The sequence below is a fragment of the Rhinoraja longicauda genome, chromosome 10 (assembly GCF_053455715.1).
Source record: "Rhinoraja longicauda isolate Sanriku21f chromosome 10, sRhiLon1.1, whole genome shotgun sequence".
Lineage (NCBI taxonomy): Eukaryota > Metazoa > Chordata > Chondrichthyes > Rajiformes > Arhynchobatidae > Rhinoraja > Rhinoraja longicauda.
This window is the reverse complement of record NC_135962.1, coordinates 17,556,393-17,584,077: the sequence shown is the minus strand read 5'-3', so window position 1 is coordinate 17,584,077 and position 27,685 is coordinate 17,556,393. Positions and strand designations below refer to the sequence as shown.

The following is a 27,685-nucleotide window of genomic DNA, read 5'->3' as shown; positions in this document are numbered from 1 at the left end:
CAGAGCTCTTAAGGATAGCGGAGTGAGGGGGTATGGGGGTATGGGGAGAAGGCAGGAACGGGGTACTGATTGAGAGTGATCAGCCATGATCGCATTGAATGGCGGTGCTGGCTCGAAGGGCTGAATGGCCTACTCCTGCACCTATTGTCTATTGTCTATTGTCTATTGCTGTAAATCCAAAATAAAAACAGAAAATGCTGGAAATCTGCTGAGTAAAAACATGTTTGTGTTGATGACATAGGAGATGTTAAGTATTTTTCTCTCTCCACTGTAACTGCCAGCAGGGATGTTTATGTATGAAAGATTAGTTATGGACAAGAAAGCAAAACATGGGTCACAGATGCAAAAGCAGCATTTTTTTAGATGTTGCAAAAGACAACACACAAAGTTCTCCACTTAAAATATGTATTTGTTTCAAAGATATGATCATTAAACTCTGCCTATACCCAAGTGGCATGTGATCAGTCTCACACATTCTTCTGGGTGAATCCCACCCCCAGAAGTTGACATCCCTGATTCTACAGAAGCAGGCGGCGTTATTTATGAGCGCGGTGATAAGTTTGTTCTGGAAAAGGGTTTTATTTTCGGGGGGAGGGAGAGAGAGAGTAAAATTGCGAGCCACGGGCAACGTTGTAAACGGTGTTGGCTGTGGCTGTGATTTTAGCAAGTGTTGAAGCCAGCCCAGGGGCATCATCCACTTCCAGTTCAGAAGGGTGAGGAGCGGCTGGTCAGAGAGGAGGAGGAGGAGGAGGAGGAGGCGGAGGAGGAGGCGGCTGCACTGCAGCGTCTGTGTCGATGTCGGGCCGCGGCTGCCGTTAATCCGCTGCAGGGAGCCGCGTTGATGTGGGGAGGTGGCGGTGGCGGCGGCGGCGGCGGCGAGGGCGAGTGAGCGGACTGGACTGGACTGGAGTGGAGTGGAGCGATGCGGGAGCTGGGCCACTGTCAGCCGGGCCCTGGGCCTGAGCCGGGGCCGGGGCCGCTGCTGCGGTTCCTGGGCCGCCGGGCGCTGAGCGGCGACCGCTTCCTCAAGGAGGGCTTCCAGCGCCAGCGCCTGTCGGGCTGCAGGAACCTCTTCAAGAAGGACCTGCTCGGCCACTTCGGCTGCGTCAACGCCATCGAGTTCAGCAGCGGCGCTGGCGAGCTGCTGGTGTCCGGTGAGAGGGGGCCGTGGGCAGGGCGGGGGGCGAGGGGCGAGCTCGGGGATGGGGACGAGGACCAGGCCGGACCGCCGCCTGTTCATGGAGGCTGCCAGTTGTTATGGATACCCACCCCTCGTCCCCCTCCCTTGTTTGCAGGAGGCCGCCTCCACTACCCCCTACGCCTCCTGGGCCATCAGAAATCGAGGCCGTGGTCTGAGGAAGCGCTGCAGGCCGCGCCCCAGCCTCCCATACTTACCTGTCACCCCTGCCCGTTGTCTCTGCTTCTCTTCCAGGAGGGACTCCACTCGTTTTAGTTAAAATCCCAGGTGCTAACCTCCCATTTCACGTTTGTGTGGTGGCAGAGAATGTCTGATCAGTATTGGCCGACAAGTTGGGGGGCATCTAATGCTTTAAATTCAATGCTTTTGGGGACATATATTACCTTTTACTGGGGTTAGTAATGAAAGGATTTTGTTTACAGCATTACGTTGTCAGCCTGTGTCTGTGGCCACGGGGTATTTGCAAAGCTCACTGTGCATTTGAACATCCTAACACTAGATAGAAACAGAATTAGACAGTACTTGATGATGGACGGTCATAACGATGGGTGTTCAGGATCATTGCAAAGGGGGAAAGAAGTAGAGCAGCAGAGCGCTTCAGGGATGTAACTCCAACATCAAGGTGATGAACTGGTGCAATGATGGAGCATTAACAAGGGTTTGCACCGAGGAACATACATATCTTGAGTGGTGGTAGGCTGTTGAAAGGCTGGTGTCGTTGGGCTAAATGATGTTGGAAACACAATTTTGCAAAGGAGCTCACGTTTCTACAAGATAGGCTTGAGTGGTAACAAACGTCAAGACAAATCTTTTGAAATAAGTGTAGGTCATTGAATATCTCCAAACCTCCTTTATTCAACCACTGCCTTTTCATGTAGTGTAAATATGTTTATATGTAATAGAAAATGGCTCTGGTTACTCAAATAATGTGTCATCAAACAAATTTGATATCACCTTTGTCGGGAGTTACAAGGTCAGATAGCTTTAGAGAGGCAGAGAGGTTTAAGAAGTGGATTTCCTAACTTGGTTTCTGGGCAATGGCTTCCAAGGTGCAGCAATTAAAATCTGAGATACTAAAGAAGCCAGAATAGGAAATAAGCAGATATCTCTGACTTGAGGTTGAATAAAGTTACAAAGATATTGGATCAATTCCCCATTCAATTAATTTACAACTGATTTGCAATTAAATTCCTAATGTTAATTCATATTCTCTGTTATCTAGTAAAATATATCAATTTCAGAATAATGCACTAATACTTTTTTATATTCATTGGATGATTGCCCGATGTTTATTATTAATTTATAATTGCCTTTGAGTAGGTGGTGATATGTCATTGTCTTGAACCACTCAATACTTGAGATGAAACTATTTCCACTTGAAAGAAGTCAGGAATTTAAAAAAATTGACTTTGCAATGGTGAGCGAACAGTGATTATTCAGATTGTTAACGATTTGGAAATGAAGTTCCAATTTGCTGCTGCTCCGCACTTGGTGGTGGATGCCACATATTTGGGTGGTGTTAGTGCCGAAATGTCGGCCCTTTTTTGCAATGCATGTGGTTGGTTGTATGTCCACAGCTAGTGGTGAAATTAATGAATGTTCATGGTAATGGATTGAGTGCCAGTCAAACAGCCTAATTTACCGTGGATGTCATTTGGAAGCTCTATTCGGAATAGATTTTCAATTACCTTTAAGGTTTCAAAGGTCTTTTATTGTCACATGTACCAATTAAGATACAGTGATATGCGGAAAAAAAAGCAACAAGACGCACAACTACATAAAAGTTAACATAAACATCCACCACAGCGGATTCCCCACATTCCTCACTGTGATGGAAGGTAAAAAAAGTCCAATCAGCTTCCTCTTTATTCTCCCACGGTCGGGACAGTTGAACCATCCATCGGGGCGATTGCACTCCCGTTTTGGGGCGATTGCACTCTCGCGTCGGGGCGATCGAAACTCCCGCGTCGGGGCGATCGAAACTCCCACGTCAGGGCGGTCGAGCCTCCCGCGGCTTGGAGTTCCCGAAGTCGGTCTGAGCGATGGAGCTCTCAAAGTCAGTCTCCAGCAAAGGCCGCCAACTCCTCGATGTTAGGCCGCAGGGCGGACGGAGATTTGATACGGAAAAAATCACATCTTCGTCGAGGTAAGAGATTAGAAAATATTTACCCCAAACTCCCCCCACCCCTCACGTAAAACAAGCTAAAGAGCACTAAAAACATACATTTAACATACATAACGTGGACATACATCCACGTACAATTAAAACACAAAGAATTAAATGACAGACAGACTGTTGGCGAGGCAGCCATTGTTCGCGCCACCCGGTCAAGGCTGAATTACACGAGGGAAGGTGCTGATTCATTATTTGAGTTATGAATGGAATTAAATGCTGTACAATTATTAGTAAACATCTACACTGCTGACATTGGGACTGATGGAAGGTAATTAATGTGGCAGAAAATGGTTCGATTAATGGATAGGAAAGGTTTAGATGGGGCATTTTGGTCAACATGGGAGAGGTGGGCCGAAGGACCAGTTTCCATGCTGTGTGACTCTATGATAATGCCCTGTAAAAAATCTGACAGTGCTTATGGTGATGGCATGGTATTGATATGATTGACCTCCCAAAATCCTTTTGATTTTACATATGACTGCATTCCCCCCCCCCCCCCCCCCCCCACACACACACACACACACACACACACAAAGACACTAGATTCATACTGACTTCAGTTTTGTCAGGGCTCCTTGATGTATTCTCAGTGAAATATTGTCTTTATGTTCTGTACCTTTTACCACGCCAACTCTCTTAAAAAAAAATCCAGTTATTTTATCAACATGTGGGCCAACGTTGTAATGAGTTCTAGAATTGACTGGCCTTTCAGACCCAAACTGAACACCTGTCAGTTGAAGAGTGTTGCAAATCTCCATCACATTGAAAAATGTCCACGATTACAATGCTGTGCAGACCAATTTAAATTGAGTTATGACCATAAGACAATAGTTTATTTGTATCAACTGTACTGATTCCTTTAATAATTTGATTTTTTGAATATTGATGGGTAAGTGAATCAAAACTGAAGGGAATACAAAGCAGCTTTTGCAGTCTTCCTTCAGAGTTCAATCCTTTAAACCCTGTTGTTATTTTGGTGAATTACTACTGCACCCTTTTCAAAGCCATTGTATGCTTGAAATTTGTTTCCCTAATCTGGATGCAGTACTCCACATTAAATTGATATATTACATCCTCATTTCAGTATTCAAAACTTCTCCAAGATTTTATTCGTACTTGTATACTTCTTGAGTATATGAGCATATATTTAAAGCAATCAACTGTACCCAAAATTCGATTATCTATTGTTGGTTTTGCCAAAAGTTATATGCATGCTGGAAAAAGTGAAGCAGCTTTGCTGGTTTATTAGAGTAGGTTATGTAGCTAGGCTCCCAAAAATAAAATTGATGGTAAGAGCTCACGTCACAAAAAAGGCCCTTCAATCCACACTGAGCATCAAGCACTATTTGTACTTATCCCATTTTATTCTCTTGACATTCCTGTCAGCTCCTCCCATGCTCTATCACTCAATTGCACACTTATAGAAATATACAGCGGCTAATTAATCTACTAATTTGCACACCTTTGGAAAGTAGGAGGAAACTAGAGTATGCCTGCAGTTACAGGAAAAACATGCAAACTCCACAAAGACGGGTCACTTGAACTGTGAGACAGCAGCAACCCTTTTGACTGTGCTACTGTGCCGCCCTTGACACTGACCGATGCACGATAGCTTGAATACAATATTAAATTGGCGGTGGAGATGCAATGGTAAAGATTTAACAGTCGCATGGATGAATTCAACAATTGTTCATACCTGTCTGGTGTAAAAATAAAATGGGGAACGTGGCTCAACCGTGGCTAACGAGGGAAATTAGGGATAGTGTTAAATCCAAGGAAGAGGCATATAAATTGGCCAGAGGAAGTAGCAAACCGGAGGACTGGGAGAAATTTAGAACTCAACAGAGGAGGACAAAGGGGTTAATTAAGAGGGGGAAATAGAGCATGAAAGAAAGCTTGCCGGGGAATTTAAAAAATGACTAAATGTTTCTTTAGATACGTGAAGAGGAAAAGATTAGTGAAGGAAGAAAAAAAATGCAGATGCTGGTATAAATCTAAGGTAGACACAAAATGCTGGAGTAACTCAGCGGGTCAGGTAGCATCTCTGGAGAGAAGGAATGGGTGATGTTTCGGGTCGAGACCCTTCTTCAGACTGATGTCGGGCGGGGGCGGGACAAAGGTAGGATGTAGACGGAGACACTAAGACTAGTGGAAGAACTGGGAAGGGGGAGGGGATAGAGAGGGAAAGCAGGGGCTATCTGAAGTTAGTAAAGTTAATGTTCATACCACTGGGGTGTAAACTGCCCAAGTGAAATATGAGGTGCTATTCCTCCAATTTGCACTGGGCCTCACTCTGACAATGGAGGAGGCCCAGGACAGAAAGGTCAGATTGGGAATGGGAGGGGGAGTTGAAGTGCTGAGCCACCGGGAGATCAGGTTGGTTGAGACGGACTGAGCGGAGGTGTTCAGTGAAACGATGGCCAAGCCTGCGCTTGGTCTCGCCGATGTAGAGAAGAGGACATCTGGAACAGCAGATACAATAGATGAGGTTGGAGGAGGTACAGGTGAACCTCTGCCTCACCTGGAAAGATTGTTTGGGTCCTTGGATGGAGTCGAGTGGGGAGGTAAAGGGACAGGTGTTGCATCTCCTGCAGTTGCAGGGGAAAGTGCCTGGGGAGGGGGTGGTTTGGGTGGGAAGGGATGAGTGGACCAGGGAGTTTCGGAGGGAATGGTCTCTGCGGAAAGCAGAAAGGGGTGGAGATGGGAAGATGTGGCCAATAGTGGGATCCCGTTGGTGATGGCGGAAATGTTGGAGGATAATTTGTTGTATGCGACGGCTGATGGGGTGGAAGGTGAGGACAAGGGGGACTATATCTTTGTTACGAATGGGGGGAGGGGGAGCAAGAGCAGAGCTGCAGGATATTGAGGAGAGCCTCATCTATAATGGAAGAGGGGAATCCCCGTTTCCTAAAGAATGAGGACATCTCCAATGCCCGAGTATGGAACACCTCATCCTGGGCTCAGATGCGGCGTAGACGGAGGAATTGGGAGTAGGGGATAGAGTTTTTACAGGAAACTAAAGAGATTAGTGAAGACAGATGTAGGTCCCTTACATTTATTCACAAAATGCTGGAGTAACTCAGCAGGTCAGGCAGCATCTCGGGAGAGAAGGAATGGGTGACGTTTCGGGTCGAGACCCTTCTTCAGTCTGAAGAAGGGTCTCGACCCGAAACGTCACCCATTCCTTCTCTCCCGAGACGCTGCCTGACCTGCTGAGTTACTCCAGCATTTTGTGAATAAATCGATTTGTACCAGCATCTGCAGTTATTTTCTTATACTGTAGGTCCCTTACAGTCAGAAACAGGTGAATTTATAATGGGGAAACAAGGAAGACCAGTTAAACAAGTACTTTGGTTCTGTCTTCACTAAGGAAGACACAAACAATCTCCCAGAAATACTAGGGGACCGAGGATCTAGTGGGAGGGGGGAACTGAAGGAATCCACATTAATCAGGAAATGGTGTTAGATAAACTATTGGGACTGAAGGCAGATAAATCCCCAGGGCCTGATGGTCTGCATCCCAAAGTACTCAAGGAGGTGGCCCCAGAAATCGAGGATGCATTGGTAATAATTTTCCAATGTTCTATAGACTCTGGATCAATTCCTGGGGACTGGAGGGTAGCTAATGTAACCCCACTTTTTAAGAATGGAGGGAGAGAGAAAATTGAGTATTATAGACCAGTTAGCCTTACATCGGTAGTGGGGAGGATGCTTGAGTCGATTATTAAAGATGTAATAGCAATGCATTTGGAAAGCAGTGACAGGATTGGTCAAAGTCAGCATGGATCTATGAAGGGGAAATCATGCTTGACTAACCTGGAATTTTTTTGAGGATATAACAAATAGAATACTGTTCTTGTCCATTTATTCTGCAGACTTTCATTTTGTATCATCTCCCAGCAAGGCCTAACCAGTGACTTGTAAAGGCTTATTGCTTCTTTACACTTGTGCACAGTGCTTTGCATCATTTTAATAACCTTATCAATTTATTCACCCTCTGTCAAAATCTTTTATTTTGGCACCTTTTTTAAATGTTGCTACTAAAATTTTATTAGCAATTTTCATATTCATACACACACATTTGTCTGATAAATGTCATCATCAATGATGCATCTACCCACATAACGAGTCCATCTTTTTGAATACAATATAATTCTTAGTGTGACTGCATTTCTAGTTTCTGTGACATCCATTAACATTGAAACTTCAAAAATTTTAAAACGTAACTAGACCAAGTTGGGCCCAAACCTCTCCTGCATTGGTGCAGCACCATCTCCTCCCCCCCCCCCCCCCCCCCCCAATAACAAATCCCACATTCAGACACAGTTGAGAACCTCTGATCTCTCCGCCTTATGGTTTCAGCACAGTATATCAATGAGATTTCTTATATAAGAGCAATATCTTTGATTCACAGTGTTAGTCGCAATAATTGATTTCTATGTTTAGTACATTCTGGTCTGTACTAGTTTTGCCCTGCACCTGCTTATACAGCATTATGCCAAAAGACTGCAGCTACAGCCCCTCACAGTTGTATAAATTAATGTCTTTGGTTCCATATGCTCCTCCAATTCAAAGGTTGTACTCAATAAGATGAGCTGTAGTATGGAAGGGAGTATGCATGGAGAGCAAACATTATGATCAACATCTGCAAATTCATTTGCTAAAACTTTCATTACATATTATTACAAAAGGATGAGCAACTCAGACTGCACTCTTCAGCTAACTTTCTTGATTATGGAAAATGTCCAATAACTAATTCTAGCACTTGCAACTGAAACAAACTAAAATTAAAAAATCTTCAACATGACCTGATTTGGCAGTGCTTCTGAGGGATATTGGAATGGCTCTGCAGTATTGTTTTTTGACATTATGGGCAGAATTGCTGCCAGCTGTGCTCTGCAGTTTTTGGGGTTGCGCAGTGGTAGAGTTGCTGCCTTATGGCGCCAAAGACCTGGGTTCGTTCCTGACAATGGGTGCTGTCTGTACAAAGTTTGGACATTCTCCCTGTGACTCGTGGGTGTCCTCTGGGTGTTCCAGTCTCCTCCCACATCCCAAAGACGTGTGGGTGTGCAGGATAATTGGCTTCTGTAAATTGTCCCAAGTGTGTTGGATAGAACTAGTGCGTGGGTGATCGCTGGTCAGCGTGGACTTGATGGGCCGAAGGGCCTGTTTCCACAATGTGTCACCAAACTAAATTATGTGATTCTGTAATCTACTTTCATCTCCCATCGATAGCAGGAGCATAAGGCCATCTTGAGTGTGGAGGGTTGGTGATTCCCTAACATTGAGGGATTGACTGATTATCAAACATTATTGCTCCGTGTGTGCAAATTATCAATTATTCTGCATGGTCTTTGGGTGGAGAGCTGAGGGTGTGTTGGGTTGATGGCAAAGACCATCAATGGCTACTCATTAATCCATTTGCAGTTTTCTGTGCTTGCAGGAGAGTCACCCACACCCACTGCTAATTTCCAGAATAAGTCCAGACTTGCCTTATTGACGTTCCAGTAGCAAGAATAATGTTAGCCAGATTCCCAGCAGCTGGCCTTATGCATACAAATCCCATTCAAACAAGATCTCTCCTCACTCACAGAACACCTTTTTTTTAAATGACTAGGAGAAACTCTATCCCCACCTTAAATGGTTCCTAAACATTCTTTATATTTTGATGGTGTTTGTATTTGTAAATATTTCAAAGCTATTCTATTAAGCGAGATGGTAAAAAATGAAAATATAATTGTCTTGAACACTGTTTAAACAGTTGGTTAAATTCAAGAAAAAAACATATACTTCATCCCTTGTAACAAATCTGTCCCACTATCTCAGTGGAGAAAGGCTCTTGTCTATCCCAGTGCAGTTTTTTAATGTATTCCTTGTAACTGTTTGTGTAGGAAGGAACTACAGATGCAGGTTTACACCGAAGAAATACCCAAAATGCTAGAGTAACTCAGCGGGACAGGCAGCATTTCTGGAGAGAAAGAATGGGCGACATTTTGGGTCGAGACCTTCCCTTCAGACTGAAGAAGGGTCTCGACCTGAAACGTCACCCATTCCTTCTCTCCAGAGATGCTGCCTGACCCGCTGAGTTACTCCAGCTTTTTGGGTCTGTCTTCTCTCCTTCCTAGTTTGGGCAAAGTGTTTTTTATCCAGAAATGTTAACTCTATTTCTCTTTCCAAAGATGCTTTCAAAAGTGCCGAGTGTTTCCAGCATTTATTTTTTGTAGCTGCACAGAAGGAAGCCACAGAGTCTCTGCTGGAGGATGCCATTTTTCAGTTGGAAAAGAAATGTTCAAACCAATTCTGCCTTCCAGTGCTCACTCTGTAGCCCTGTAGGTCACAGCACTTGAAGTACACATCCATATCTTTATCTCATGGAAGATTTTGTCTCTACCACCCTTTCAGGCAATGAACTCTAGAATCCTAAGACCTGGTTGAGGAAAAATAAACACTGCATTTCCCCTGTTCATACAATTACTTTAAATACACACTTATAACCCTTTGCTAAAGTAAATGCATACTTCCTGTTTACTCTATTCAAACACATCATAATTTTAGATACCTCCCTCGCCCTCCTCAGTTACCAAGAAAACAACTTTTGCTTGTATAATCTTTCTGCCTAGCTAAAATCCTCTGGTCCAGGCAATATCCTTGTAAAGTTTCTCTGCACACTCTTTAGCGCAATCTCATTTTTCATTTAATGTGGTCACTAAAACTTTATGCAATACTCTGGCCTGTGGATTAATGAGTGTTGTATGTTGTTGTAGCTTCACCTCCATGCTCTTTATTCTGTGCTTTGGTCAATAAAACATTCCACATGCCTTTTAGTAAACACCTTATCCGCATGCGTTTGTCACCTCTTCTGCCAGTCCTACTAATTTTGAGTATCTGTGAACACTTTGAAGTCTCTTTGTTCTTCCAGTCATCTCAGTATCCTGGTATTTCTTGTGTATTTCCTTGCTTTTTACATTATTTTGCACAGAGTTAAACACAGGCTTTTTTTCTGCCCAAATAATTGGACAGAATTCCTGCATTCTGAAGATTTTAACCTTGTCGCCAATTTTTGTATTGCACGCAATCTTCTTTATACTGCTCTCTACAGTTAATAGTTACTTCAATACTAAGAACAAAGGATATGAATACAATGCCTTGTTTCCACTTCCCCAGTTGTTAGAGGATTGAGAATGATTTGCTTTGAGTCTGGATTTGTGGGTTCTGGGTGACTAACTTGGTCAGTCCCTTTAAAGAGATGCTTATTGATTCTGTTACTTTATAAATGAAGGTTTTTGTTATCCTTTAACAATTAAGGCAAATTCTACCACTGAATTTAAACAACAGGTTTGTGATAACTGATTTATTTATTTCTTCCTCCCTTATTCAATAGCTTTTCACCATTCTCAATGCATCCATTCACTAGCATCACTTCCCTAGACACGATGTATTGGAATGCAATTAGAGCTTCTGTAATTTTTTCCCTCTTTTCTGTGAAAAGCTTGGGATATATTTCAGGTGGGTCTTGTTATTTATCCATTTTTCATGATGTCAAAGCCTTTGCTTTCTTTTTTACTCTGTTTATCCAATCCAATAATCCAATGCTTTCTTTTAACTGCGACTTGGTATCATTCCAGTACCACCCCCCTCCCCCAAACACAACCTATTTGCCAAGAACTTTGAGCAAAATTTTCTTGAACAGATTGCAGATTTTTCTGCCTCTTCCAGAAATTAATGATCTCCTAGGAAAAAGGGAGCTTGCATTTACACACACACATATATATATATATATATTCCAGCCTTTTTAAAAACATCCCAAACTGCAGCCAAAGATGTGACTCTTCAGAAGGGTCTCAACCCGAAACATCACATATTTATTTTCTCCAGAGATGCTGCCTGACCCCCTGAGTTACTCTGATATTTTGTGTCTATCTTCTGTATTGTTAATCTTGGGTTAAAACATCAACATCAACATCAACATCATCTTTCTTTGTATTAGGTTTGACTCTGGCAAGTTTTATCCTTGATTATGAGTGATTATGTGCGTTGTTAGGGCTTCTTGATAGACACTCTAGTTTGTAGTTTGTTGATCCCACAGAGAGCCGCTAGATTATGTTCCACGTGATTTGGAAAATTGCTGACTCGAAGGGTCCTTGCCTTGCCTCTTTCAACGTTTATCTATGTTTTAAACGTAGGATGTAATGAGGTTTGGAATCGAGTTGTCCACATGGGATCCATACTGAATATGGTCCACTTGCCACTGGGTAAATGCAAAAGTGCCAATGTTGCCGAGAATCACTGTGCTTCAGAATTATTTCTGATTAGTTTTGAAAGCCATTAAATCCTTTTGACTGATTTTGTATAAGCAACAACAAACTGTTTAATGTGATGAAAAGTAAATTGTGCAGCAGTATAACTTGAGAGTAACTTGCAACATTGTTTGTGCAGGTGGAGATGACCGTCGTGTCTTGTTGTGGCATATTGATAAATCCATTCATTCAAAAGCTAAGCCTACCCAATTGAAAGGTGAACATCTATCCAACATTTTCTGCTTGGCATTTGACAGCACCAATACCCATCTATTCTCTGGAGGTAAGAAACCATATGGACAACATAACAATCCACTACTTAAACAATATTTTTGAATATCAAACAAACATCATGTGGCTTACTAAAATATTATGTTATGTGCACTTTATATTTAAACATATTGCAAATAATGAATATAAAATGTATAGACTTTTGTGTTCTTGGTTATCTCTAAATACAGTGCTTAATCTTATTTGAGGGAGGTTATTCAACAAGAATAATCATGCTTGCATTGTTCCTTTCTATCTAATAGGTACGGTTTAATTAAACTATTCAGTTTTAAAGTGAAAATTTAATTTATGTTGCAGTTACCAAAGAGACTAACTCTGTAGTTGAACATCTGAGTTGAAAATCGCAAACCAGAAAGTGCATTTTCAGTTTATTGTTACATAAATAGAATAATTATTCTGCCATTTAAATCTTTACAAAGCAATATGATTATTCTTTCAGTTACTTTAATGCGCCGTACGCCATTGTATTGCAACAGCTACTGTATTTTAGGTGTGAAAACAAGTATCATTTTGATGTGTGTTATCACCTTGAACTAATCCTGATATTTCAGCAACCATGTGTTTCTTTTTAACAAAGCAGATGTGGAATATTGTTAACAGCAATTCTTAGAGGTTGTTTTGAAGGCTAATTCTTTCCCCAATTTTCCTTCATAGGAAATGATGAACAGGTGATTGTTCATGATGTTGAAACGTAAGTCAAAGAGAAATTTTAATCAATGGCATGATATGTGTAAAGGAAGATGTTATAGAGTCATTGAACTACACAGCATTGAAAAAGGCCCTTTGCCTATCTTGTTCATGCCAAGCAAGTTGGTATTCTGGGCTACCTTATCCTATGATATGATATGTGATCCATATTTCTCGAAAACTCTTTCTATCCAGATTGTTTAAAACAAAACATACGGTGTAATCATGTACATTGAAGTTATTAAAGTACCGATTATTAGATCAAAGCTCAGTTTTCAGTGTACTACTGCAATTATAGCTCGCTTTTTAGATTGGTAGTTAAAAGAAAAGTCTTGTCAGATTGGCATGCCTAATGGAGTGGTTAGAGTTGAATGTCTTATTCAGAATGTTAACCATACATTAAAATATTCTTTCATTTTTTGGGTATACTGGTTTGAGTGATTTAATCAAGATCAAGCCCTTTTGGCTAGTTCTAAGCCATTCTGAATTTTGGCCATTGTCTGATGGTGAAGACATTGCCATCACATAATTTTAATGACTCTCCATTAAGGGGATCTAATGCAGGGCATACATGTTCACACTTCCAAATGTAGGAAGTAGGACATTATGCTGGATGAAGTTAAAAGTGTAGAGGGAGGTGGGTAGGGAGACAGTGACATTAGATGGATTTGGAATCGAGGGCAAGGGTTTTGGAATTGGATGTGGAACGGGCAACCAATGGAGGAGTACAAGTGCAGAATGATTTTTTTTTAAATCTTGCCAATATTTTGCAATGAAAAGGCAGCTGTCCTTGGTGAGAACTGGTATAAAACATAAATAGAGTGAGTACAGTGATGCTCCGGAAGTTAAAATAGACACTGCAAATGATGACAAAGTGAGGTTTGACATTATACCTGGAATCTGACAGTAGCATGTGTCTTTCTGACCAATTGATCCCAGTGATTGGTGGAATAAGGGCTGGTGTGCTTGTGTTTGAGAATAGAACAGAATAGCATGAGTAGTGCCAGTTTTTTTTTAACTGTGAAAGCAATGGTGGGAACAGGGATTTAAGCTAAAAACAGTATTTGAAATACTGAACGGGTTGCAGCAAGGAGTGTCTTGTCTACTCATTATCTGTGGAGTAGAGAGCTTTAAATGAATGAATGTTTTGTCCAAACAGATCTATCTGGTGTACACTAAATTCACATTTGAAAACTCAGATTGCAGATATTGTTGGAGCATAGGTCATACACAACCTATACTGCAGATGTATGTTTATAAGTCTGCTTTGAATATCATATTCACTTTTACCATCCAATTGATCACAAGCCGAAAATATTGTGCCAAGTGTTTACTAAAGGTCTGTGTGTGCATTGAAGGGTGTGGAAGAAGTAAAGATCATTATTTGTGCTATAGCTGTATTTATTAATGCATTTGATGTGGCAAACCATCTTGAGATACTTGGAGCATTGTCAAGCAAATTTGACAGTAAGGCAGTTATGGGAAACTAGGTCAAAACAGTAGGTTAAATTTAAGTTTAAGGTTGCATCTTAAAGTAGGAAAGAAGTGGGGAAGGAATTCTAGATAAACAAAGTTCAGTCAGTAATGGGGTGATTTTAAATTTGATATTAGATCATAATTAAAGGAGCATAAATATTTCAAGGAGTACATGATATGAGGAGATTGAAGAGAAAACTGATATTTTTAACTCAAGGCAGATTGTTATTGGTCAACAACCACATTTATGTGAAATTGGGACGTTGTGTGAGTCAACACTGGGGCAGCAGAATTTTGAATGATGAGTTTAAGGTGAGTGGAATGAGGAAAAGTAATATACAGTGTGTTGATATACAGCCATACACAGCATCGTCGTGTTTACCCACATGGCAAAGCTGCACATGGCCTTTCTGTCAGTGAATGACAGTGTTTGCCAGCTCCCCTGATGATAACAGAGTTCTTATCTGGGAAATACAGGACTTTCATTGAGATAAATGAATCCTCGGCCATGCAGATGTTACATAGGCACGGATGAAAGATTTTGCAGCAGATATCCATGACCGGTGCCGAATCAAGCAATAACATGGGTGGAAATGAACTATCTTAATGTTGAAACAAATGTGTCTTGACCTTGGATCTGATACCAAGGCTGTGAACAGTTTTTTTTAGGCTGAGGAATAGTTTGGAATTAGGACAGATGGCAATGCTTTCGATCTTCCTTGGCTTTAGTTGGAGAACATTTCATGTCTGCTGCAAGTGGACATAGGACACACTGTCTTAATATTGTAGATTAAGAAGAGTATGCATGAGTCTTGTCACTGACTCTGTAGAAGCTATAGATGGGCACAAAATGCTGGAGTAACTCAGCAGGACAGGCAGCATCTCTGGATAGAAGGAATGGGTGACGTTTTGGGTTGAGACCATTCTTCAGACTGAGGGTCAGGGGAGAGGGAGATACAGAGATAAGGAGGGGTAAGATATGAGAACGAGACATCAAAAGAGATGAGGTTCAAGGAAAATGTAGAATATTGGTAGCTATGAGAAGGTGACGACAAAGCAAACAGATAAAATGTAACTAGCTTAGTCAGACTGGTTGGAGAACTAGGAAGGGGGAGGGTTGGAGAGAGAGGAAAACCAAGGGTGACTTGAAGTTAGAGAAGTCAATATTGATACCGCAGGGGTGTAAACGGCCCAAGTGAAATGTGAGGTGCTGTTCCTCCAATTTGTGCTGGGCCTCACTATGCCAATGGGGGAGGCCCAGGACAGAAAGGTCAGGGTGGGAATGGGAGGGGGAGTTAAAGTGTTTACCAACCGGCAGATCAGGTAGGTTTAGGTGGACTGAGCGGAGGTGGAACATAAACATAGTAGCTATGTTTTATCTGTTATTGTTGTTGTAGTTGTGACGCAGCATGACGATGGAAAACTAGAAGGGAGGCTAAATTGGATCCTTGGAACGCTGTCATTAAAAATGCAGGCACAGGAAGAAAAGGCAGTGAGGTGATTCTAGTGGCCCATAATAATAATTCGAGTAGTGCTTTTTCACATGAGCAGCTTTGGGACTTTGGCATTAATTTGGAAGGCACTAGCACATTTAAAGGAAGGTTGGTGAAGGGATGTCATCTAGCAATATGACCACCTCCATCCTTGCTGTGACAAATGGTTTGCACGTTATTTATTTTGCACACACGTTGTTATTCGGGACAATTTTTTTCAAAGTCGCTTTCACTTCCTGCTTGCTGTTGGGAGATGAGTTTAGATTTATTCTGCTTCACTCCACAGTCAACAGTGTGTTTGTTAACTCTGCAAATTTAAGTACATTCCCATGTTGTGTCTTGTTTTTCAGCTCTGAAATTGTGGACGTTTTCCCTCATGACGATGCAGTATATGGCCTTTCCGTCAGTCCTGTGAATGACAAGGTGTTTGCCAGCTCCTCAGATGATGGCAGAGTTCTTATCTGGGATATACGGGATTCTCATGGAGGTACGTGTTAGCAAATGAATCCAGGCAATGTGAGCAATGAAACTGAAATAATATATTGTGTCGCTAGTGAGATCTTCTGGATATGGCCTCTCGATCAAAGATGACTCGATTCCACTCTCGTTCTTCTCCAGTACTGAGGTGACTGATGAGAGAAATTGGGATCTCTCTCAAATTTTATTCTCCCTAAATTAAATTTGACTTTTGCCACTGAGATGTCTGGAACAGAGCCAGCGGAGGATGATCTATGCACCAGATGGAGTTTTCTTTGCCTGTTCAAAACGGGCGTAAAAAGGCATGAGATGTGCCAATGACGGAGGTTACCCCAGATAGAGTTATACTGCACAGAAACCAACCCTTTGGCCCAACTTGTCCATACCGACCAAGATGTCTCATCTAAGTTAGTGCCACTTGCTTGTGTTTGTCCCATAACCCTCCAAACCTCTCCTATCCATGTACATGTCCAAATGTATTTTAAATGTAGTTATTATACCTGCTTGAGCTGATTCCTCTGGCAGCTTGTTCCATACACCGTGAGTTAAAAAGTTGGCCCTCAAAGTCCCATTATATCTTTCCTCTTTCACTTTAAACCTGTGCCCTCCAGTTCTTGAATTCCCCTTGATTTCAGCTTATAGCTTGTGATGATCTTTGGACCTTGCCACAATCACCTGGCATCCGGTTGATTGAACTGACTCTCTGGTTTGTATTGGAATTCTCCCTGGTATGCCTGAAAGCCTTGTACAGGTTGTAGATGGCCGCCTGTACAATGCAGGATCATCCTTCGTGAAAACCACAAAGCTGGACTTTATTAAACGGTGAATCTCCCTGTTAATCCAAGGTTTCTGCTTATAATAGACCCAAATTATCTTTGCCGGTATGCAGTCATCAACTCTTTTCTTGATGAGACTGGTGACAACTAATTTGTATACTCATTCAGGCTGGATGAAGTAGTCTTGAACAGGTTCTAGTCCTCTGACTTGACAGGCCTTTAGCCTCTTCAGACCATTGCCGTGTTACTTTCTCAGTCCGTGTCTCGCACTTCAATCTCTGTCAGTAAGCGAAGGAGCAGCACTGAGAGATGTGAAGACTGGCTGACATGAGGGCAAGAGATGGAGCGATTGCCATACTTGATGGTGGTACAGCAGTTGTCAAGTGTGTCAAGACCCCATGCGAGACAAAGTGACATGCTGATATAAATTGGATAGTACGTTCCTGAAATTAGTTTGGTTGCAGTCACCGGTGTTGATGATCAGGGTTTTTGACCAAGTATAATTGACGAGTTGACGACCGAGTATAATATGTCCAGTGCCACTTTGGAGTTGACTTGGGATGATATGTAAACCGACAAGATGGTAGAGGTGAATTTGCTGTTGTATAAAAGGGACTACATTTTATGAGCAAATTTTCAAGTCAGGAGAGCAGAATTGTGCCAAGACCGCCACTGCCAATCGCCACTGCCATTTCCCTTGTCTGAGGATTCTGAATGGCTCATACAATAATTGGAGAGACCATTCCTTCCATTTAAATGAGTTTTGGGCTGGCTATAGCCTTCATTTAATATAATGCTCTCTCTCTCTTTGACCTAATCCTAACCTATGTGCTGAGTGATCAATGAATGTGATCGTGCAAAAAGTAGCTAAAACTGGAAAAAATAGATCTGAATGTATTGTGATATTTCTCCAAATTGGTTACAGGATAATTTAAGAAAAATCAAAGACCACTACTGACACACTCCTTAATAAGCTTAAAATGTTATATTTTCTTCTTGCTGCCACTTACACCAATCCTTGACTAAAGAAATCACACAAACTGCCTCCCTAACACCCTCCCCAGTGCTCCGCCACGCATAATTTGCACCTATTTTCCCTATCCACCTACATTACCTCCTCTAGCTTCACAATTCTTCAATCCTTTTGGCTCGCACCTTTTGTCTTTTCATCTGTCCTTTGACCGGCATCTGTTTATCAAACCTCCTCTTTCCCCCCCCCCCCCTCATCTATATCAACCTATTTACCAACCAGGCTTTGTTCCCACTCAAGAGTTCTGACCCGAAACATCATCGATCTATGTTCTCTGTTGACCCTCAGAATTACCCAAGTACTTTGTCTGTTTTATTAGAAAGAAGAATCCTGGCTTGATTTAGTGGATAGGTCTAAGAATTGTACAATATATCAAAGTGATATAATTAGAATCGAAGCAGAAGAATGCTACCACTATAAAATGTACAGATTATGTTGCTGAAGAGTGATAATTTAAAGTTCTTGCATCGTTCTTGCTTTCTAATTTGTTTGCATGCACAGTTGATCTGAAATACTTACATCTTGACACATCAATGAAACTTGAAGGTCTAAATTTAAATAATCTGCATTTGAGCAGGATATGCAATTCTTTCCTTCAGATGTTTATTTTGGTATGTTAATTTGTCATTTTAATGCACCTGACATTAAATTATCCAGTCCAGAATTTGTAGGCAAAAAAATAACAGCAAATTAAAACACAGTATTAATAGTTTGAATTTATGTAATTGTGGTGGAGAAGATGTATAAAGGGAGACAGAGATTAGTTCAAGTTATTGGTTTATTTATTCCGCTCTACCACTGAGCCTGTAAAAATAGGAACTTGTCATAGACCTCCAATGTGTATCAAAGCACTTCTTCAATTCCCTGTAATACATGTTAAACATACTCTATAAATAATCTGATGGTATAATATATTTTTAAATAGGTTCATTTTCCAATAATCTTGTATTTAAAGACTAATTCATTTATTAACTGATAATACTGATTGATTTGCAATGGATTCTGTCTCAGTACTAAATTTATTTCAACTTATCGAAACATATGGGTGTATTTGTTTATTTACAATTAGCATCAGGGGTTATGGGGAGAAGGCAGGAGAATGGGGATGAGAGGTAAAGATGGATCAGGCATGATTGAATGGCGGAGTAGACTTGATGGGCCGAATGGCCCAATTCTGGTCCTGCAACTTATGAACTTACTTTAATTGCTATATAACAAACAGCATTCATGTTAATGTACCCGTCTTTAATTCCTGAATTTCATGTAGTAAAGCACAGAATTAATTTGAACCCTGGTCAATAGGCCATCTAATTTGTACCATATTATAAAGAAGTGCAGTTTTTTTTGTTCTGGTTAACGTCCAAGATGCCACTTCTGAGCTTCCCCAACAATTCAAATCCTTAAACATTTTCTGGATAGGATGATAGACGGCAGTATTGAATTTCACAAAATGCCCCCAGTGCTGCATTATCTGCTTACACTTTCAAGGTGAGTGAAGAAAAATGCAACTTGTATACAATTGTTAACCTTTACCTCTGTCTTATTTGTTTCAGAACCTTTTTGTTTGGCAAACTATCCATCAGCCTTTCACAGTGTGATGTTTAACCCGACGGAACCCAGACTTCTGGCCACCGCAAATTCTAAAGAAGGAGTAGGCCTTTGGGACATCCGCAAGCCCCGAAGGTGAAATGTATCTCGGCTTGCAATTTATTTTTGGAGGTTTTGCTTTGTCATTTAAGGGCCATCCATGTAAATAATTATTTGACTTTGGGAGAGGTGGGTGTTGTGACTATAATTCTGGACTATATTTTATTCTATAATATTGAATAAAAATTTGCAGTATTTAATCAGGCTGCATGACATTTGGTTCTGAGCTCTTCTTGAAATAATTTACCAAACAAATTGCAGTTCATGCTGGTGGTGCTTATTACCAGGCCACCTTGTAGCATTTGTAGGATTAGCCAAAGGATTGTGACCACATTCTTGAATTCATCAGTGAGGACAGAAATTAATCTTTTGCCACATGACCTAATATTGCCTGTGTTGAAATTTTTTTTTGGTTTTGCATTGCAAATGTAACTATTGCTCATAACTTGCATTCAATTTAGTTCTAAGGCATCTTTTTAGACTGGTTGAAAAGAAATTGTACGCCTAACTATTTAATACAAGAATCTAAATTCTGGGTTTCTTTGCGTTGAATCCAAATGTGAAGTATGGACTTGTTTGGTATTTGCAGTTCATTCTAATTATATTTCACTAGTTCAACTAGTTTGCTATATTCCTGAATTTGAGGCAATATTACTACATGCCAATTCAGATGGGAGCCTTGATTTTGGTTTCTGTTTCAATTATTTGTGGACTGTAAAACGATTAAGAGGTAACCACTGTGGAAACAGGCCCTTCGGCCCACCAAGTCACGCTGACCAGCGATCTCAGCACACTATAACACTATCCTACACACATTTGAGCCAATTTACAAATGTACCAAGCCAATTAACCTACAAACACGTATGTCTTTGGTGTGTGGGAGGAAGGGCGGCACGGTGGCGCAGCGGTAGAGTTGCTGCCTTACAGCGAATGCAGCGCCGGAGACTCAGGTTCGATCCTGACTACGGGCGCCGTCTGTATGGAGTTTGTACGTTCTCCACGTGACCTGCGTGGGTTTTCTCCGAGATCTTCGGTTTCTCCCACACTCCAAAGACGTGCAGGTTTGTAGGTTAATTGACTGGGTAAATGTAAAAATTGTCCCTGGTGTGTGTAGGATAGTGTTAATGTGCGGGGATCACTGGGCGGCGCGGACTTGGTGGGCCGAAAGGGCCTGTTTCCGCGCTGTAGAATCTAAATCTAAAATCTAAAATCCCTGAGAAAACCCACGCATGTCAGTGGGAGAACGTTCAAACTCCGTACAGGCAGCACCCATAGTCAGGATTGAACCCAAGTCTCTGGCGCTGTGAGGCAGCAACTCTACCGTTACACCACCAAGGTACTTCTCAAAAGAAAGGATTGATTTTTCTATGGAAATGGTGGTTGTTTATGCCAAGCAGATGGATTTATACTGTGTCTCCATAATTTTGGAGTCATTACTGATAAATGCTCAAATGTTTGTTTCGTGTGGATAAACCTTTTTGTAACCCTTATTTTTTATTAATGCAGCTCATTACTTCGTTACGGTGGGAAGCTTCCCATGCAGAGTGCCATGAGTGTCCGCTTCAACAGCAGTGGAACCCAGCTATTAGCCTTGCGCCGTCGTCTGCCTCCAGTGTTATACGACATTCATTCACCGCAATCGGTGTTTGAGTTTGATAACCAAGGCTATTTTAACTCCTGCACCATGAAGAGCTGCTGCTTTGCAGGAGACCGTGATCAAGTAAGTGAAAGCTGTTTAGTAAATGATAGTCATATCTGTTGGGAAATTGAAGTATGTATCTGTTAGCGTAATATTGCATGAAAAGAAATTGTTAAACTGTTCAGTTAATCTACATTTGCTATAAGAAGATAACTGCAGATGCTGGTACAAATTGAAGGTATTTATTCACAAAATGCTGGAGTAACTCAGCAGGTCAGGCAGCATCTCGGGAGAGAAGGAATGGGTGACGTTTCGGGTCGAGACCCTTCTTCAAGAAGGGTCTCGACCCGAAACGTCACCCATTCCTTCTCTCCCGAGATGCTGCCTGACCTGCTGAGTTACTCCAGCATTTTGTGAATAAATCTACATTTGCTATTGTGTCGATGCATAAATATGCCATCATGGGGAAAATTTTGCTTTCCTCGGAATTTGTTGAATAGCATTTAGAACTGCATGCAAAATTGTCAGATCTGCGCGTATGATTTTTTTTCTTTCAATATTACTATTAAATGGGATGAAGTCAATATATCTGAGATTGGATTCTCTCAAAGTGAGATGGTTGTGTTTCTTTAATATACATCTAGGAACATATTTCCAATGCATTTCAACAATAAGTTATTATGTTGATATTGTTCAGTGCATCTGTATGTTAGTAATGTCTAGCTAACTTGCTATATTTGTACCTCCCTATCCAGGGAGAGTTCTATATTTGAGTGAGCTTTTTAACTTGATCTAGTTAATTATATTTAATGGCATAGTTTTAATGAGTTCTAACAAAGCTGAGCAGTGAGTTAGCCTTTTGCAAAAGGTGACAAAATGAGAACAAAAATATGCATGTTATGAGCTGGCAGAAGAGTTATACTATTTGGCATTGAAGCAATGTAGCTCACAGCATGCGAACTGTAGATGTATGGGGCTGTAAAGACGGGTAATACAATATGCTGGTGATAATTCTCATTTCATTTTGTATACCATCCCCCATTTTAACATTACTTGTGTAAAATGATCTTACACTGATGACAAAAGAGAAGATCGCTCTGAGCCTATTATTCATAGCTATGCTGTGCACTGATGCATTGCAGAACCATTTTTGTTTCAATGCAGAGTCTGCACAGAATGTTTGGAAATGATAATTAAGACCTGGAGATTGAATTTCTTCCTTCACTTGTGCATGAAGCAGGTCATTAAAAAAAATCAAGCAGAAACTCCCCAAAATAGTGAAATTTAGAACATTTGTTTTCTCTTTTTTTTAAAAAAAAAGGTAGTAATCTGGTTTTCACCCTGACTGCTGCATTAATTTGTGTCATACATGGTTCCTAGTGTTAGTTGGCTGCAGAAATCTCTGCTGCCACATCTTTGCCATGAGGGTCCTTGGGAATTGTGTCACATCTGCACGGGTGCATTTTCCAGAGCTTAGTGAAAACATGCTCAGGAATGAGGGACATTATTGGAGAACAGGACAGGGTGAGCATATTTCTTGACCGTGCATTAACCACCACCACCCCAAAGATGCCAGTGACAATCTAGGCCCATGCTGCAAGTGCATAGAGCAAGGCGGCACGGTAGCGCAGCGGTAGAGTTGCCGCTTTACAGCGAATGCAGCGCCGGAGACTCAGGTTCGATCCTGACTACGGGTGCTGCACTGTAAGGAGTTTGTACGTTCTCCCCGTGACCTGCGTGGGTTTTCTCCGAGATCTTCGGTTTCCTCCCACACTCCAAAGACGTCCAGGTATGTAGGTTAATTGGCTGGGTAAATGTAAAAATTGTCCCTAGTGGGTGTAGGATAGTGTTAATGTACGGGGATCGCTGGGCGGCACGGACTTGGTGGGCCGAAAAGACCTGTTTCCGGCTGTATATATATGATATGATAAGGCATGGGCCTGTTGTTCAATGGGAAGTCTGTGACGCAGATGATCCCTGAAGTCTTCCATAAGCATTGAAAATCAACCCGTTATGTAACATGTTGGAAATTCAGATGGGCTCAAGCAGATAAAAACACCTTAGTGCCCAGTTGGGTCATTTAATACATTTCCCATGTGGAAGTTGTTTCCCACTTTATTGGGAACTTAAAATATAAGTTGGGGTTAACATTTTGTGCAATTTTTGTTTGATCCAATGATTGGTGCGGGGCATATTAATGCCATTTTCAATTTTAAAAAAACACATGCTGGAGGAATTCAACAGATTGAACAGCATCTGTGTTTGGAGGAGGAGTAGTGAAAGGAATTGTTGACATTTTTAATCGTGGCCCTGCATCAGGACTGAATGGCAAAGTAAGTTAGCCAGTACGAAGAGGATATACTAGGGGTGAAATGGGCCAGTAGGTGATAGATGAACCAAGGAGGGTGGGGGATTATTATGGACAGATCTGCAATGGGATATGCCTTATATCTTGAAGGATACAATTACATAGAAACAAGGAAATGCAGATGCGGTTTACAACAGAAGAGACAAAGTTCTGGAGTAACTCAGTGGGTCAGGCAGCGTCTGGAGAACATGGATAGGTGACGTTTTGGGTTAGGACATTTCTTCAGACTGATGAAGGGTCCCGACCTGAAACATCACCTCTCAATGTACTCCAGCACATTGCGTCTTCCTATACAACAACGTATCCTTATCCTGGAGAGATTACATTCACATAGTAGACACAAAATGCTGGAGTTACTCAGCGGGCCAGGCAACATCTCTGGAGAGATGGAATGGGTGACGTTTTGGGTCGAGACCCTTCTTCAGAAGAACTTGCATTCACATGCTCATATTCCAAAAAAAAGTGGCCATTCCTTTAAGGTATCTCCCAGGCTGCATGTACTAAATCTGTAATAGTTGGCAATTCTGGTCCCATTGCTCAGAATATAATAAATGTTAAGTTCAGTAAACCCTCGTTATATCGGACCATGAGAGGCAATGATGTTCCTTATTGCCGATTCTCTGCTAAACAGAGTAGTAAACTGGCAGTAGGTCTGGCCGGGAAGCAGCCGGGGAGGTGGTGCGGGCCGGTGTCGGCAGCCCAGCCTGTAGGTTGAGCTTGGTAGGTCCAGCTTGGAGACGGCCGGGTAGGCAGTGTGAGCCGGTGGTGAAAGCAGTATGTCCAGCCTGGAACCAGCTGGGGAAGCAGTATCAGCCAGGGGTTGTGTTGGCAGCCCAACCTCGTGGTGAAGGTCAGTAGGACTGATCTGGTTGAGGTGGTGGTGCAGTGGGCGGTAGCTTTGGTGGTACTGACCTCAGAGACCAGGGTGGCGGTGAATATTGGTGCTGTGTCTTCTGGAGCTTCTGTGGGTCTCAGTCTCATGGTGGTCGGGCGCAGATCCAGCAGTGGATCTGAACCCAAAACGTCAGCTATCGATGCTCTCCAGTGATGCTGCTTGACTTGCTGAGTTTAGTTTGAAGCAATTGCTTGTCAATTTCTGGACCTCCACAGTGACTAACATCATGTGGTCTTAAAAGGTCAGTGGTACCCGATTATTGTAAAGACCCTCCGTCTACTATTAACGAAATCCGTTACATAAAGGTCCATAATAACAGGGGTAGACTGTGCTGGTGATCTATTAGTATATGTAATATAGATATCTGGGCACTAGATGGTGCAACAGTTTAGTATTCCAGTGCACTATTTTACTCTTTATTGCTTTTTTTTCTTCACTGAATTAATTGGCTATCTGATGTTTAGTTTCCATTTCATGACATTTATTATAATTGCATAAGTAACTTTGATTTTTAATTATTTTGTGTTTGGATTGCACATTTACTTTTGTCGTGTGTTCTCCTTAATAAAGTTTGAGCCATTTAAGGCTAAAACAGCCAAAAACTATTTCCTTGACAAGCATCTTTTCAAAAAAAATCTTAAATTGCACAACTGAAAATCTATGGATTGATTGCCTTAAACAAATTATAATGTGGGCTTTTGCTTGCTAAAATAAGTTGTCACTAAGAAATGTAGTTCTTGTCTATGTACCTGTCCAAATGTCTTTTAAATGTCTTTCTTGTACTTGCCTCAACCATTTGGTCTATCAGTTCATTCCGTATGTACTGGATGGTGCTGATGTAGGTTAGTGGATTCATAGACAACTGCAGGTTAGCAATGGTACGTTGCAGACTCCTTTTCCTGCACACTGCAATGCAGAAGTGGGGAATTCTGTAGGTGAGATTTTCAACACACTTGGCGTCTGTTCTCTCCCTCTGTACATGGCATGTTCTGTAAATCTGCGTCTTTGGGCCAGACACATTTTGCATTTTGTCAGCCAACAGCGAGTGGATCTGCCAGGTTGCATTAATTTTGAATGGAAATATCCAGCCTTCATTGAAAAGATATCCAGATGGAACAAAATTGTAAATGAGTGAAGTTTAGAAGGATTTGGGTGTTCTTATGCGTGAATGGCAAAAAGTTAACAGGCCGATATGGCAAGTAGTTAGGATAGCAAATTGCATACTCAGTTATTGTAGGGGGTTAGACTTTGGTGTTGGGGAAAGTAGTGTCGCAATTATGCAGGATGTTGGTGAGTCCACACCAGGGGTACGCTTTTGGTTCCTTTTATTTAAGAAAGGATACACTAGTGTCAGAAGCAGTCTGAGTTATTCACAAGGATAATTTCTGAAATAAGGGGGTGGCTAAAGAACTGAATCCATATTCCGCTTTGGAGTTTAGAAGAATTAGATGATTTTAGTGAAACATATCATTCCACGGGTTGTGACAAGGTGCATGGCGAAATGTTTCCTCCAGTGAGAGAAGGGGCAGTCACGGTGGCGCAGCGGTATAGTTGCTGCCTTACAGCGAATGCAGTGCAGGAGACCCGGGTTTGATCCTGATTACGGGTGCTGTCTGTACGGAGTTTGTACGTTCTCCCCGTGACCTGTGTGGGTTTTCCCCGAGATCTTCGGTTTCCTCCCACACTCCAAAGACATACAGGTGGGCCAAAGGGCCTGTTTCCACGCTGTATCTCTAAACTAAACTAAAGCTAAGAATCTCAAACATTGACATGGTTACAAGATAAGGGGATAGCCATCTGCTCAAAACGAGCATAGAATGTGTTAAGTTCATCAGGGAGGGATGAACTATCGCCAGCAGTGCTGCCTGATTTTGCTTTGCAGCCCGTGAAAAATTACCACTGGTAGATGGGAATGCAAAATTGGGGGTACAATCAGTTTGGCCATGATCTTATTAAATGGCAGAAAAAGCTTGATGGGCCAAGTGCCCTCTTTGTTCCTATTTCATATAACCACGTTGACTTTTCTTGTTGTAGATTCCTTTGCCTGGGGAAAGATCCTCCATGTTTTAAAGAGGCCATGGAACTGCCTAGCATAGAAACAGGCTCTTTGGCCTTCCTTGTCTATGCTGAACAAGTTGGCATATTGGACTAGTCCCACTTGCCTGCGTTTGGCCCATAGCCCTGTGATTTAAATTTAAGCTACTATTTAAAGTCACTTCATGGAATATATTCTTCATAGTTCCTTCAATTTATTTGAATACATTTCTGCTTGGGAAGCTAATAGTGGCTTTTTTGTGTTTGAGGTTCAAGAAGAATTTAGGAAACCAACATTGTGGGAGCTGTTAATTTTATATTTCCTATTAAACACTGGTAATCTGGATTTAGACTGGTTTTGAACTAAACCTGGGAATTTTCACAACGAATGGTATAGGCAAGTCTGTTTAGGTTAAGTATTGGTTTTGTAACATCACTTTTTAGAATGCGCACATTGTTTGTGGAACTATTTGTACAAGGCCATAATAGTCTAGCATGCAGTGAAGTCCAATCACTATGCTATACACGTTACAGTATTTCATCCCCTGCTCTCTCTGGTTGCAAATTGTGATGACTCATTTGTTTCAAGTAATTCCTTATCCGTTTTAAGATTTTGAATTTACACTATTAATATATAACATATAACAACTACAGCATGGAAACAGGCCTGTCCGGCCCTACCAGTCCACGCCGACCATTCTCCCTGACCTAGTCTCATCTACCTGCACTCAGACCATAACCCTCCAATCCCCTCCTATCCATATACCTATCCAATTTACTCTTAAATAATAAAATCGAGCCAGCCTCCACCACTTCCTCCGGAAGCCCATTCCATACAGCCACAACCCTCTGAGTAAAGAAGTTCCCCCTCATGTTACCCCTAAACCTTTGTCCCTCAATTCTGAAGCTATGTCCCCTTGTTGGAATCTTCCCCACTCTCAAAGGGAAAAGCCTACCCACGTCAACTCTGTCCGTCCCTCTCAAAATTTTTAAAACCTCTATCAAGTCCCCCCTCAACCTTCTACGCTCCAAAGAATAAAGACCCAACCTGTTCAACCTCTCTCTGTAGCCTAAGTGCTGAAACTCAGGCAACATTCTAGTAAATCTCCTCTGTACCCTCTCCATTTTGTCGACATCCTTCCTATAATTTGGCGACCAGAACTGCACACCATACTCCAGATTCGGCCTCACCAATGCCCTG

General features: G+C 41.7%; 1 protein-coding gene across 1 annotated transcript in view; it reads left to right on the top strand.

Annotated features, from left to right (window-relative positions):
* Positions 1–759: 759 nt before the first annotated feature.
* The window catches only part of dcaf5 (ddb1 and cul4 associated factor 5), a 41,223-nt gene continuing 14,297 nt past the window's right edge, over positions 760–27,685 (top strand). Inside the window, exons 1-6 of the mRNA XM_078406292.1 lie at positions 760–1,154; positions 11,811–11,954; positions 12,617–12,653; positions 15,969–16,105; positions 19,455–19,584; positions 21,055–21,268. Of these exons, the coding sequence (XP_078262418.1) occupies positions 923–1,154; positions 11,811–11,954; positions 12,617–12,653; positions 15,969–16,105; positions 19,455–19,584; positions 21,055–21,268 (894 nt within the window). The 5' untranslated portion in view covers positions 760–922. The remainder of the gene's footprint in view (positions 1,155–11,810; positions 11,955–12,616; positions 12,654–15,968; positions 16,106–19,454; positions 19,585–21,054; positions 21,269–27,685) is intronic.